This window comes from Calidris pugnax, unplaced genomic scaffold (assembly GCF_001431845.1).
Source record: "Calidris pugnax isolate Ruff unplaced genomic scaffold, ASM143184v1 scaffold188, whole genome shotgun sequence".
Classification (NCBI taxonomy): domain Eukaryota; kingdom Metazoa; phylum Chordata; class Aves; order Charadriiformes; family Scolopacidae; genus Calidris; species Calidris pugnax.
In genome coordinates this window covers 5,231,416-5,246,911 of record NW_015091257.1, presented here as the reverse complement: position 1 = coordinate 5,246,911, position 15,496 = coordinate 5,231,416, and the positions used below count along the sequence as shown (strand labels likewise).

At 40.4% G+C, this 15,496-nt stretch overlaps 1 protein-coding gene across 1 annotated transcript; it reads right to left on the bottom strand.

Annotated features, from left to right (window-relative positions):
* Nucleotides 1-4,365: 4,365 nt before the first annotated feature.
* Nucleotides 4,366-15,496, bottom strand: CD99 (CD99 molecule). The gene is made up of 8 exons (XM_014960174.1): nucleotides 15,493-15,496; nucleotides 14,727-14,759; nucleotides 13,193-13,234; nucleotides 13,009-13,059; nucleotides 11,483-11,539; nucleotides 9,550-9,660; nucleotides 8,655-8,708; nucleotides 4,366-6,061 (listed from the first exon to the last, which is right to left on the bottom strand). The coding sequence occupies exons 1-8, from the start codon at nucleotides 15,494-15,496 to the stop codon at nucleotides 6,036-6,038; spliced, it is 378 nt and encodes a 125-aa protein (XP_014815660.1). The 3' UTR covers nucleotides 4,366-6,035.

The following is a 15,496-nucleotide window of genomic DNA, read 5'->3' as shown; positions in this document are numbered from 1 at the left end:
AGCACCATAGGTGCCACCCACCCTTGAAGAAATCTATTTATTGCCCAGGCAGAGGCGGGGAGAGCCGGGGAACCAGCAGCAGCACCCAATGAGGAGGGAGCCAAAGCGCCCTGGATCCACCTCCTTCCCTGAGGGAAAGCCAACCTGTTTGACATCCTCGCCTTCAAAGCAGGGTGTGGTGCTGGGGGAGCTCAGGTAGTTTGGGAGAGGAGACTGGCCTTCTCCGCAGCATACTCAAAAACAATCTCTCAGGTAGACTCTGTCCTCAAAGTGCTGCTTCCCTCCTTGGTTTTTGACTGGGCGATACCTGCTGGTAGAAGGCAACCCTGTCAGAGTCCTAGTGGAGACCAAGAATCTGCTTTGGGAAGGTTTACAGAGGGATGACAAAACCCTCAAATTTTATGAGATTAAAACACGATCTCAGACCACTGAACTGAAGCATGCTCAGCTCCCTGTGGATGCTGGAACATTGTCTGTCACAGGTTTTTCCCACTGATCTAGATCATGGAATCACAGAATCGTCAGAGTTGGAAGGGACCATAGAGATCACCTAGTCCAACTCCCCTGCTAAAGCAGGGTTGCCCAGAGCACATTACTGAGGACTGCATCCAGGCGGGTCTTGAAGATGTCCAGAGAAGGGGACTCCACAACCTCCCTGGGCAGCCTGTTCCAGGGCTCTGTCACCCTCACCGTAAAGAAGCTCTTCCTCATATTTGAATGGAACTTCCTGTATTCCAGCTTGTTCCAGCATCCTATCACTGGAAACCACTGATATGTTTTTAAATATAAATATCCATGGCGTCTCTCTAGCAAACACGTATGTCAGCGCACTTGGCTGTGGAACTGGACTGCCACCATCACACTGGTGCCTGGCACCAGCAAGGAGACCTGTGTGCGTCCTCCCTTTCCCCCGGGGTTAGGCTGCAGGCAGTTTTGTCAGTGCTGTTTTGACGAGGGCAGCAAATACTCTTGCTACCACGAATGGCTGATGTGGGCGCCTGTGGTGTTGCTGGGTGATCCAGTGCCATGTGGGGCACGGGCTGGCCCCCCGTGCATTTTTATTGAGTTAAATAGAACATACGCCACAGTGTGTGCACTGAATTCATGCGTTCATGCTAACTGCAAGAAAACTGACACAGCAACGTAAACAGGACTGATAAAACCCAGTGGCATTGGATCTTCAAGAAGCTTGATGTTCAAGTAGGTCAGCTTCCCACCGCCACCCAAACTTGAACCAGCAGAATATAAGGGCCTGGCTTACTCTACCACACGGTTGGACTACCTTTAAGCTAGTAATAGAAGTTCTAAAGCTCAATTTATCTATCATCATTTTCCTTTTCAGGGCCAGTTGCTCAATCTCAGAAGAGTTAAGGACATTTAGGTTTAAGAGGTGACTTTGTCAGCCAGGGAAAACAAAAATTATACCATGACACGAGCAATCTCTTAAGTCCACTGTTTATTTTTTTTCCAGAATAACAGAAGGAGGCACACATGTGCTAATCTTTGTATCGGTGATGAATTTGCCTGAAGGGAACAAGAAAGGTTATGTATTAGTCCCAGGCAAGTCCAAGCAGCTCACAAACATCCTGTAGCTTTACTTCAAAACAGTTGTTCTTGTACGTGAAGTCTTCCCAAAAGGTGTTATGTTGCCTGTCTGCCGATACTAGTTCATCAGGATATTGAAGGTTCTTAAGTTTGAAACTGATGTACCCCTTGTCTAGTTCCTCTGAAGGCAGCTACTACTCTGCCTAGCTAAATAAAAACCGTATGAAGTAGGCACAAAGAGAGGGCAAACTGAAGGAGTGGATCTAGAATTGGCGTTGAGATGTCTCAAATACTTATCCCACTTCTGCTCTTGGGGCATTGCAGGAATTTCTTAATCTTGGCTCCCTCTGTCAAAGATGTGTGGGTGACTGCCTGAGATATCAAGTAAACAATGTTATATATTAAAAAACAAATGGAAGACCTTACACCTGACCATAAATTGTAGTTTTATTACTTTGGGAAATAATTGCCTCATCTTTTTCTATTGAAAGGGAAAATAAAGTTCTGTTTAATATTCACCTGACAAGGTGGATAACTCACCTGTGTTTTTTTTCTTTCAAGAATAAAACCCATGTATTTAAGAGATAGGAAATGGGTGGAGAAATGGAGCCAGTGTGTCTGTCTGTTCTCTACACCATATACTGTATCCCATCGGGCCTCTTTCAGATGAGACAAGCTAAAGGAGATGAGGAGGACAGTCACAGCTCCCCACAGTTGCAGTCCCATCCTTCCTGTGGGCAGAGGTTAGACCTTGCTCTCTTTGGCGTGGGTGACCTGCTGCGTGAGTCTATCGGAAATGAAGGAACTAACTAGAACTAACTGGGGAAAGCCACTAATATCCTTCGGTAGTCATCTTTTGTCATAAAAATGGAAGTATTTTAATTAAAATATGGAAATAGCTGGTAATACTAGACACTAATTTAAATATAAGCCAAATACACAAGTGAATCAGCGATACAATTTCTTGGCAATGGAAGAACACAATTGTTACACACTAGTTAACACTTCAATGTTTTTTCACAAGCATATGGAGGAACATGCATTTTTTTTTATCCTTGTGGTTCTTGAAATACTCCAAATGCAGGCGGTTGAAAAAATGGATTTTTGCACCATTCAGGTACTTTTCCTATTCCTAATCATCTCTTCACTTTCTTTCAAATGTGTCTTTTCTATCTGTGTAATAGAAAAGAACAAAAAGAAAACAGTCTTTTCAGTTTGTGAAAAGCTTAAGGTTTGTTTCATAATCTTGTCAAGTGAAAAACACTCAGAGAATAGTACAGTTTAGATAGTGGCCTAAAATAATTAGCCAGAAAAATACCAAAATGCACAACTGGGAGTGTAATTCAGCCCAAAGTACACTGACAGCTGAGTGCACTAAAAAAGAGTTTTCCTTAGCATTCAAAATCTGGACAGATACTGAAATGAGCATGAATAGCAGCTACAGTACAAAGCTGCCAAATTTTACGCTTAAGAATCGCTTGCTTTCATTTCCACAGCCCCACTCGTTTGTTTGGGTAAGTTCAGATAAGTATTTGAAACAGGCATCATCACATTTGAAAGCCTTCAAAACATTTTTCGAGCAGTCCTTTTCACTGACAGTTAGGATGAATTAAACTGCCACCTCAGCTCCTTTTTAGAGGCTAAAGTGACACGATACATCTACGAGAAGATCCTTCTTTGCCTTTTTTCCTCCTGTTACTGAAGGGTACTCCTCCTCATCAAAGGAGGTCGACTGGAGAAATACCTGGACCGAAGAGCTCTTTGTTGCCATCCATTTAAACTCAGCTTAATGGTGAAGGTACCTCACCAGCTGTGACCCTGCAGTTTTGGACCTGAAAGGTCAGTAATTTTTCCTCCCACTGCAGAGTCTGGTCGAAACCTGTATGGAAACTAGAACATTAATTCCCAAATAGGGATCTGAAAGTCACAAACAGCCCGTAAGGCCGTGATGAGCAGCTGATCCATGAAAGATAACCTAAAAAATATTTCAGTAGGGTGATGAATTGCTGTTAACTGATAATGTTTCTGGACCCAATGACTGTGAGAAATAAAGGCACAAGATCAGAGTCTCAAAGGGTAGTGAGGAAAATAGCAACATAGCAATCAATACCCTGATAACCAAAAAATAAGTGAACTGCTAGGTTTTATCCACAGATAAGTAACAGAAAGCCATAAATTGGGAGCTTCTTGCTCACTACACAACAGCAGCCTGAAATTTCAAGCCTTCTCTTTAACCTTTTCTTCCCAGGTGGCAGCAGCCAGTCTTTCTTCCCTCTCAACACAAAGACCATTAAGTTTGCCCATACTAAGCCTTCTATTGCTGCGCGTATTTTCCGTAGATTCCATGTTACCAAATCCAGGTGTTCTTCTTCAAAAGCCATGCCTGTCCTTCACAGAGACAGATGTCTTCTCTGCACTTCGCATTGGTAAGCACCCTGCGAAAGCAGCTCAGTTTTGTTGCTACTGGCCAACTTCTCAAATCATCAATATGGCTCTAAGAAATAAACCCAAAATTGTTGACGGAGCAGGAAGACAAACTTCATTTGAAGACTGCTTCTCTGGTAGAGCACCAAAATTTATGTATTTCTAAAGCTACTAAGAAGGAAAAATACACAAACAGTTTCTTTTTTCTTTTTTTTTTTTAATTTTGTTTTTAGAAAAATCACAATGTTGATAGGAGGTTTTAAGAAGTAATTTTTAGTCTTGCAAAAGCTGAAAAAAGATTCAAGAGTCTAGTTAGCTAAAAGCTAGTTTGAGCTCCCCTTGCCATTCTATCCCTAACAAACACTGGATTATTTCTGTTTTCTCTACACTTGGCACTGATACGAGATAACCTGTTTATTCATGTAGGTAAGTAGTCATTTCATTTCTTCATATTTACAGAGATCAAACGTTTATATAAAAATCAATTCCACCCTCAAACACACTTAAAGGTTTTAGCACTTTTATACCAGAAGCAGAAGTGGGGCAAAAAGACAATTTAATTCCATAACAAAATACTAAAGTCTATGTAAAGCTTTGTTGCAAGCTAAGAAACATGTACAAGAAATTCTTAAATGAATTATCCTTGGCATACATTCATATTTGAATGCACAGATATATTTACATGTTTAATATTCAAATTTATAATGACTTCTAAGATGTTCCATGAAATGCCTTCTTTCTGCAGAACTTTGCCAGGTGGCTGAAGCACATTAGTAAGACGCGTACTGTAAAATTGCATGAAAATTGGAAACAATTTTAGAGTTGTTTCTAGAATGAAAATTAGAATGAAAGCCAACAGAACTGGTCAGACTATTCCTTCCAGACAGAACTAGTTATTATTCCAGATTTAGTCCTTAGTTTTCCATGTTTCCACAGATTCTTGAAACCTTCCTGTGGCTTTCAAGAGCTACAGCAAAGCTCAGAAGTGCTTTAAGTTGAGGATGGTCTTCATCCCAATGGCAATCCTTCACAAATCCAAAAGCATTCTTTACACATATGCCATTTATACCATTCGATGGATGCTTGTGGAATGAGGCCGGGTTGTTCTGGTCAGTTTGCTATTACATACTTTCAAATTGTTATACTTTTTTTTTGCCTTTTAAGCGTTTATGATAAGCCTTCTGAATTCAAAGTATCACATTATTTTCTTTTAAATTTTTGGTTATGGGAGTCTGAAGATATTAATTCCCATTCCCCAGCACTTCATCCACAACTGTTCAGAGAACTGCCAAACATCAATCTCACCAGATGTATAAAATCCAATTATGGTTCTGATTTGCAAATCAGGCTTTTCCACATTTGACCAGCTCAGTACTTGCTAAGCAGGAAGGCTGAAGGGTTTGGGTGTTCTGCATCAGTTTGGTGTTCTGAATCTGTACCAGACAGACGCAACTAAAAATAAATGCAAAAACAGAACTCTGATTTTTTTGTCTCAGATGCTCAAGAACAAAGGATCTCTCCCCTGGTGGTTGACCCAGGCAGCTCCACAGATTGTACCCGCAGCACCCACACCCAGACCCATTATCCCCACGCAGTGAGCCCTTTATTTTTGGGTGCCCACGCCACGTACTGAGTTGTTTGGTCAGTACACTCACTGCGTACAGGGTATTACAAAAATGTTCGCACTGCCTGAGAGCAATGGTGTAACAAAACATTAATTGCTTATTGTTTTTAGAGGTAAGGAAAAGTTTTAAGGTACTGAATGCACTTGAGACACACCCATCTGTACAGGAAAGAATGTAAAGGCACAACATACTTCTACTCTCCTGTCATTAAGGCCATTATACTGGTGTGCAAAAATGCTTCACAGGGCTAACCATACAGAACAACTCAGGTCTAAGTCACATTCCCAGAGGTGTTTTAAACAAGAACTGTTTTCTCATGCAACTTCAGACTCTGCTTTTATATTATGCTTTTTTTTTGGTTTGTTTCATCTTTTTTTTCTTTCAGGCAGAACGCAGGCTCTCTATCCAGTTTCAATGGTCTGTTCTTCATCGTGCTTTAATTCAGTCCTCCAGAAGTGTGCGCTGAACTGAAAAAAGTGAGAAACAACTCAAGATTAGAACACTTAAGTTAGTATACATTTTGAATTATGTATTACTATGTTACTATGTATTACTATGTATTACCATGTAACAATATATGTGGGCAACACACATCCTCATTAGGCATTTGAAACTATTAAATAAATTCAGGTAAGTAGAAGCTTGAATCTGTGTAGCCAGTGCCCTGCATATCAAGGGCTATTACAACCCAGATTTCCCACTCAAATAACCACATCCTCCCAGGTCCATGTAGCTTGCACTTGCAGTATAACCCAACATAAAGTCTCAGGCTTTCATTTTTGCATCCACAAAACTGCAACGGAGTACGGTCTGTCAAGCTGATGGAAAAAGCTGGTTATTGAAAGAAAAGTGCTAGCCTACGTTACCTACATTTCCAGGAAGTCAAATATAAGCCTACATAAAACTTAAAAAGGCAAAGCTGTTCTGCCATGCCATCTGACCTGGCTGAATGCAAGACTGCTTCTATCTAGAATCACAGAATCACAGAATCTTAGTGGTTGGAAGGGACCTCTGAGATCATCGAGTCTAACCACAAAAAAAACCAAACCAAAACAAAACAAAAAAACCCCCAAAAAACAAAAAAACAACACCACACCAAATGCCCACCAAAAACACCGCACCCACCAACTAAACCCCACACTCAACACCTCACCATAAACCAATAACCTTGGGCACTAGAGCATGCTCTGAAGAGCCATGTCTATACGTTTCTTAAATCCCTCCAGGGATGGTGACTCCACCACCTCCCTGGGCAGGCTGTTCCAGTGCCTGACCACTCTCTCAGTAAAGTAGTTCTCTCTAATATCTAATCTAAATCTCCCTTGCCGCAACTTCAGACCATTTCCTCTGGTCTTGTCATTCGTCCTTTGGGAGAAGAGGCCAACACCTGCCTCTCTACAACCTCCTTTCAGGTAGTTGTAGAGGGCAATGTAGAGGGCAATGAGGTCTCCCCTCAGCCTCCTCTTCTCCAAACTAAACATGCCTAGTTCCCCCAGCCTCTCCTCATAGGACTTGTTCTCCAGGCCCCTCACCAGCTTGGCGGCTCTCCTAGAAGCCATGGAAGATACGTCCACACTATATTACCAAAAGCATAGCTACTGTCTGCTGACTCCCAGAACTTAGATCAGGAGTAGCACTGTGCTGACCATGGTGGCCCAGTTTCTTGGCTCAAAACATGCTCATGCTTGCCTGCCAAGTAGAACAGAGGTATGACATTTCGGATTTAACGTGATAGCAGTACATAGGCAGGAGTAATCATTTGCAGTTTGACCTTTTTGGTTAAAATAAAGTATGTCATCTGATGTATTTGACACCTGAGTTCTGGTGAATCTTGGCCAAAATTTTAGCATACCCTGACTCCAACTCCTATGTTAACTGCCTTTGGTAGAGGTCTTTGAACAATACTGCTTGCTTCACTAATGCACAGCTCAACTGAGGATACCTGCCTATCTCCAGTCCTGACTTAACAGCTAGTCATAATTAAGCGTTTTCTCCTTGAGAGTTTTATATATTTAACAGCTTAAATGAAAAATCTTTATAAAGAGGATCATGAGCCAGATGGAAGCTTGTAGCAAACTGATGAAATACCTGTAAGAAATAAGGTATACCTTTTTTCGTTTGTTTAATTATAAAAAGACACAACTAGTTCTGTAGGTTTTAGACTAAGCTCACAGAAGACTATATTTCAAATTTATACTGCTTTGAGGTTTTAATATTCAGTGTTTCAAAGACATTCAACAAACCTCACCATGAGGGTGTACCACTTCTTCCTTTGCTAACCAGTCACAGGGGCTAGAAAGCCAAGTTTTCACCTATTCGGTTTCCTTCAGATCTGTCTATGACTTTCCTGGAAACAATCACCTGTTCCATCAGCCAAGTACCCTAGACAATCACAGCTGGAAGGGTCAGGTTGTTAAGGTTTTTGTTGCTTTAAAAGAGATCCTTGTCACTATTGTAGGAAGATCTGCTATTGGACCATCCTTTCATACAAAAATTATTCTATGTTCACAACAGAGAATGTTTTAGTTACAACAGCACAGTGCTAAATTCAGTCCTCCTGGCTTCCAGTGTAGTTTCATCTCTGTCCAAACACTATTAATATTTTTTAATATGCACACTTGCAGAGTTCTATATAGGTTTACAATCAAAAAAGGTATCAGATTCCAACCAGACACAAGATAACTGATAAAACACCTGTCAGCTAATTGCAGTTGTGTATCACACTAAAGGAGCAGGCTTGTGTTTTCAAAATCACCTTTAATAATACTTTTGCAGAGAAAATTCAATTCTTTACTTTCTCTAAGCTCCTGTATTTCAAGGACTCCTGAAGGCTATAAACCAATCTGTTCAAAGAATACAAAACTAGAGAAGAGTGGCCATGTTATCAGAACTGAACTCTTGATTTGGTTCTAAGTTAGTTGTCATGGCAATTAAAAAATTATTTTTTTAAACAAAACAAAACAGTGCAAGTAATTTGCTCTACTATGTTAGATGTCAATAAAGTGCATTTAATAGGATCCCCACCAAAAAGTTGATCTTCCATCTAGATTCTTCTCTTACCAGGTGGCTCAGATCGCGCTCCCCGATGGCTATCCATATCCACATTCTCTTCATCTGCTGGGAAACAAAGATGCTTAGCATTCAAATTCTCTTATCTTCAAAGTTATTGATTGATAGAGACAATTTGAGAGGAGAAACAGCACTGAAGCAACTGGGCTTGTGTCAGCAGTTGAGTTTCCCTTGTGTTGTCTGCATTTTAATGTTCATGGTAGACGCTACTCAGTTTTCAAGCTTCCTAAATTACAATCCAGCCAGTGCTGCTCTATCGTCTTCCTTCACCAACCAGTCAGAGAGACAAGAAAGGGCAAAACCAAAGCTTCTGCCCCACATATCACCCAGAGTATTCCCCAAATTCTCTAGTCCAAGTTATCTCTTATTTAGGTGGAATGGAAGTTGATAGCAAGTAACAGACAACTGCAGAAGAAAGAATCATTTGAGGATGAATATCCAGGCAGTTGTCAGAAACCTCGTATGTAGGGAAGCACCTTGTGAAGACACAAAGGCAACATTTACAAAAGTAGAAATGACAATGTATTCTCCAGCATGAAAATAGTCTCTAATCCCCAACCTCCAGCCAATTTTCCTTAGTGAAATGTCTTCTTGCAGTCTCTCCTCCTTACTCTTTAGCAGGAAGTGCTTTTCCTTTAAGAAATGCAAAGCCTTAAGTGTCTGCTTCTGAAAGCCTAAAAATTTTGGGCAAGACATTCTTCAGATACCCTGTCTTAAATGACTAGTAAGAGAGGTTACTCCCTGTGAACACAAATTCACTCTGCTATTAAAACTGCCTTATGCATAAGATCAATTTCTATCCCCCATATAAATGCCTCACTATATGTATAACGTATAACTACATCTCTTTAGATAGTAGAAAACAAAACTCATTTAGAATTCTTACCGCTTTGTTTGAAGCAGAGTTTCTTCTTCTGGTAAGCAATGAAACTAGATACTGCTCCAACTACAGTAGCAAACACAGCACTTACAATTCCGGCTATTGCTCCCTCAGAAACTGAAAAAAGAGGTTTGTACACATTTTTCAGAATTGAAGGCAATGTCAATCTTGCATTGTCTCAAAGTAAATCCAATGAAGAGTTCCAAAAAACAGTAAACTGAAATTATTACATGAAACTGTAGCAATGAACTCCGTGAATAATAGAAAATTAATCCTCTCATTTTATAACCATTGATTTCTTAGCAATGTCTATTGTTAAAAAACTTAAGCATGCCTGTTTTAAGTTCCACTAATTAAAAAAAGCCACCCTTTCAGAGCCAAACCCAAGCTGTGTGCATGCAATCACTGCACCCGTATCTGAGACCTTAACACTTTTGAATCACTTGCAATATAGAGATTTTAAAGCACTATGAAAGCAGCGCTTGAAAGTAAGAAATCTAGATTCCGTGAAAGTTTTTAAGCTGAAACCCACCAGCAGCAGTGACCACCCTAGCAGAATACTAGCAATACAGAAAAAGTCAGAAAACAAGCTTCAGATATGCAGCTGCCATCATAGACATAAATTTATGCATTTACCCTCAGCTGTTTCACCATTATTTGGACTTGGGCCCTTTCGTTCTGTAAAAATGAACAACAGGTTTAGACTTTAAATTTCTAAAGAACAGTCATATCCTAATTGACAACCTTTTTGTAAATTAATCATGCAAAATTACAAAACACCTATTATATCCATGCAGCGCTAAGCTCTCTGGCACTCAGACTATTTTCAAAGCACAGCTCATGGTGATGCCAACTTCAGCCTTGGGTGCTCAGCAGTTCCACAAAATGGGCACAGCACCTCTGTTAAATCTGTTTTAACGAACTCACCCAGCACCACAGAATACTTAGTGGAGAGAAACAGCATACAATTTCAGGGTAGCATTCAACTGTATTTCCATGGAAGCAACTATCTTTTCCTAAAATCCCAGCCTCATTTACTAAATATGTTTGCAATTCTCTTATGAGACCAGACAGAGTTCTGTAAATACTGTCCTTATTTGCCACTGAAGCAGGAACCTGTGCAGACGAAAACACCGCTCAAGTTTCAAGATGCTTCTTGCCCCTACCAAGTTTCAAGTTACTACCCCAAAAGAACCATGGAAGGTGAAAGCTTCCCAAAAAATGAGCATCAGCAATGTCTGTCTGGGACAATTCTGTGAAGAAGTCAGTAACCAGCAGTATGTCTCAACATCACATCAAGATATGTAACCTAACTGACCTGGAAATAAAAGGTTCCAGTAATGCACACGGGGACTACTAACAGCATCCTAATGATGACCATTACTGCAGCTTGGTCCCCATGACCACCACTGTACTGAGCTTTGACATAACAATTATACATGGTAGATTAGTCAAAAAAAGTTTTGTTTTTATACTGCTCAGAGTTGACAGAACCTACATCACTTGGAAGGCTAAGGACCAATGACAGATGAAATCTTTGAGAAGACAAGGCGGACCCTCTTTTGGCCCACACCTAGGCTTCCTAACCACAAGAACTAGAAGGCAGTATGTCACAGAAGATCTGGATGCCTTTAAGAACTGTATTTGTGGAGAATTTTGAAATTAAGTACCGCATTCACATTTCAGTTTTAAACCTCATCTTTCTTAGCATAACAGTGCAAAATCATTGAAGGTTTCTAGGCCAGTTTTACCTCTTAATTATCTGGGGTTTTTCGCTGAGACAGAACACGTTGCTTTTGAACTGTAAGGTATGCTCTTAAGTTTCAGATGCCAAAACCAAAGGTGGTACAAGTTGGACTGTGTTAACCAGCTTGTGAGCCAGGCAGCCACAGGATCAATACGAAGCACAGCCAACTAGTTAACCACTGCTGCCACTTACCATCGCCTCCTCCTTTTGGTAAACTGCCATCATACAGATCTGAATCATCAAAGCCGCCTATAAACAACAACAACAAAAATTACCTTACATGTTTTAAGTTCAATGAAAAGATGCCTCAAGGCACAAGATAAATCAAAGTTTTCTCTAGAACGTTCAGCTGAGTTTGTGGTGGTTTTAGGCTCAGTGTCATAGTCCCAACATATTCGTGTTTCAAAAGCTGTCCCAATGTCAAGTCCCTTCAGGTGGGCACTGTACAGTTGATAGCAGCACTGCTGCCCCTGGACTTCCTGAACAACTGAGAGAAGTCAGTGTCCATGGGCAGGCAGTGCTGCACAAGTCACAGGCTGAGCAAGTAAAAAGCCCTGTAAGCTAGTTATGTGAAACAGGGCAAGTCTCACTATCCTGTTAACGCAGAGAAAGGACATGGACACGAAAGGACCGTTTCTTTTCAAGGCTGCAGCTGTGAATGTTTCTTCAGAGTTGGGTTTCTAAGTCATAACCAATCTTTTGCACCTGTACAACACAGTCCAGAGAACACCCGAAATGTTCAACATGCCACAGTCCAGTGGCTGCAGTATTTACCTGACAACAGGAAGATCCAAACATAATTCACTCCTCTGATTTATTGTAAAACATTGAACCAATCCCTCTCTCACTGGACCCAAACTCATGGAGCCTGAGTTCTCCTCCTTCCCTCTACTGTCAAATGCATCTTTAGTTTATGCAAAGCAAATCTGCTTCAAGCACCAAAACTAAAGGCACTGCATCAGAGGATGTTTTAGTTGGGTGGCAAAAGCACTCTACTGAGGCATGCACGTCCTGCATTCAAATATCTGCTGCAAATCAGACAGAAGGAGGAACAAGAACCAGGGCTTGCATTTCATGTAGGGACTCTTTACCACTAGATTCCTGGATAATCGTATCATCACAGCTGCATCCATCTGAATCTGTTTTGCTCCAAGTTAGACAAAGACAGAGAAGACCTCTAAAGTAAAACAGGCAGGGAAGGACATGTATTTTAAGCCCACCTTTCAAAACCAAAAAAATTGTATTTCTTAACCGCGGCCTTAAAAAAAAAAAATCTGATAAAAAGCCCCCTTTTAACTTTTGAGCTTTATCTTTAATTTAGACACTTTAATAATACTGTTCACAGGTAGCTCCTACTGAATTTTTAGCAGGACTAGCAGGGATTCAGCTTGTGAAGATGAAAAGAATCAATCCAATACACAGGTGCTCCACCACAGGCAGACAAGAACAGCGTTGCCCCAGGCACACACACTCTGTCCCAAACCTTTCTTCTCCCCACACCATCCCACTTTTAAGTGAAAGCGACTCAACAGGTCTGTTATGGAATTTCAAGACTGCTGCAAAGCTTATTTGCAAGACAATTTTTCCTCAGTCCTCAGTGTTTATCCAGGGTAACATCTGACATACATAGCAACCAATTAACAAGAAGTAATTATTAAAAGTTTAACTGAGACACTAAAAACATTTTACAATTCAGAAGTTTGTGCTAGAAGCCTTACCAGTGTCTTTAGGATTGTCCTTGGGATTAGGATTGACATGCTTGGGGTTATCTACACACAAAAGAGAGATTTAGAAAACAAAAATAAGGTTAAGGTATCAAAAGCATACTACAATGAAAAGGGACTAGGAAAGATTAACAAATACTTTTCTACTGTTCAGAAATTCCTGTTAAGTCAGTCTTACCAGTGTCTCTAGGATTTGCAGGTGGACCTGGCTTGGGTTCATCTGTAGACAAACAGAGTTAGAATAAAAAGTGAGCAAAGTTACTACTGTGAAGAGACCAAAAGCAGAGCATATAGTGACCTTGAAAGACTATCTAACCTAAAAAATGGTATGAAATCTTCTGTGTGCCATATTCCTTTCCTTTCATTAGCTAGTGCTGTATTTGTTTGGTTATCTTAGGTTGAACATTGTACTTTAATGCAATTAACAGTGTTTCTGTTACATTAGCATCTATGTCAGACCGTTGCTATAACTGAACATATACAGAACTCACCAAGTGTTACGCAGTATTTTAGTTTGCACATCTGATTTCAAATGCTGAATGTTAAGTATTTCTACCAGGTACAGATTACTTGGCTGTTTCCTCTTTTAAAACTACCAGATTTTAACCAATAATAAAGGTTTGTACCTCATAGAAAAAAAAAAAAAAAAAAAAAAAAAAAAGATACACACAGCAGAACTAGAAATATGGTCCCCACAATGACACTTCATTTAGCTTGCCACAAAATAGGAGAGTAAGAGATCTTAGTAATTATCTCTGTACTTTTTGGTCACAGTCTTTGTTGCCCACATCAGCATTGGTTATGTAAAACTGTGTTTTCACCAACAGCTGAACCAATTCAGCGGCCTGTTTGTTCTATGTACTACTTCCCCTTGATGTTGTGTGGTCTTGCTTCCTCCCAGCTCCAGCACAAATCAGATCAAGTCTCCTCAGGCTCTCTGCACATTCCAAGTAAAGAGGTGGGCACCTCCAGAGCACAGTTCTAAGACCCCACCTTGGGCTCTCCATCCTGTAAAGGATCCTCTCTCTTCACTGATTCATTCAGCCAACTGTTTCTCAATTAGCCAACTCTGTTTTCAAAAATGTCAGCAGTTGGAAGCAGACGGCTTTAAGAGTGACAGAACTTCAAAGGGCTAAATCCAACAGAGCAGCAAACAGTGCTACTGCCCTACAACTGTGTGCCCTGTGCTAGGAAAGCTGTCTATACTGCAACAGGTCTAGTGATGGGACTGGGAAAGCTGCTGTGCCTTATCTGCCTCACGGGGTGCATGTTTTACTGGCTGAGTGAGAACAATCCTGCTATTTCTACTGCTGCCCGCACTGCACTGCAGAACTGAAGCACACTAGAAAGACTACCTTCCCTCATATTACTTCAAACAGATTAATGTTTCCTTGTGATACTAAAATTTCTTCCCGGGCAGGAAAAGATTCCTTCATATTTAAAAACTACTTCCATAAGTTATAGTTTATGGAATTAGTGCCATCTAGTGAAGACACAGCAATGAAACAGGTAGGACTTGGTGCAATTCATACAGATATTGTGATCCAGACCCTTGAAAATGAAGGTAAATAACATAACTAGACTGCAATTATTTTTATAAGCAGCCTGTTACCTTAATCAACTCAGTGCCCTTATTACATTTAGTTAAAAAAAGACAGATAGACATTGCACCAAGTACCACTGAGCAGTATCCAGGAAAACGTGATACTTACCAGGTTGAAAAGCATCTTCCAAGTTGAAATCATCTACAAAGAAAACACATTTTAAATGTAATGCCAAAACTGGCCTAGTTTTAGAATATTTTTACACAATGTTTTCACCAAGAATATAACGGCGTGGCCCATGGAAGAGCACCACAGAGTTACCAGGCATTATCTGCCAAACGACCTGTTGCTTTGGTGATCATAGCACGTGCCAAGGGCCAGCTCAAGGCGAGCAAGCTCAAAACATGCAGATTGAAAGTCAACAGAAGGGATTCTTGCAGTCTTTAAGCTTGTGAAATCACAAAGTAAATTTGTGATCATAGCACTAACAGAAGACTCCAAAATGCAGAAATCCTTTTGCTATGAGGGAACGGCTTTCTTTCATAGAAATACCACAACTCTGTGTGACACTACATTGAAACATTCAGGCTCTCAAATTAGTATGTGCAACTGCACTTGACTTCACAGTAAAAGGTATTACAAGCCAATTAGCTCTCACCATGATCTGATGCTGGTGGTTTCCGAGTTGGAAGAGGCTTCTTTGTAGTGCCTGTCAAGGATGGTTTGGGGAAAAAAAAAAAAAGAAAAAAGAAAAAAGTTTAAACAGTATTTAATACATTACTCAGAAGACACATGAAGGACAAATGTAAGCCTATGTCTATACAAGGAAAAGCACAAGATTAAGTCTATACAGCAAGACATTTCCCCTTAAGAGGAACCCCTGAGTGTTCCCAAAGACAAATTTTTCTTCTGTGCAGTCAACATTTTGACATACCCAT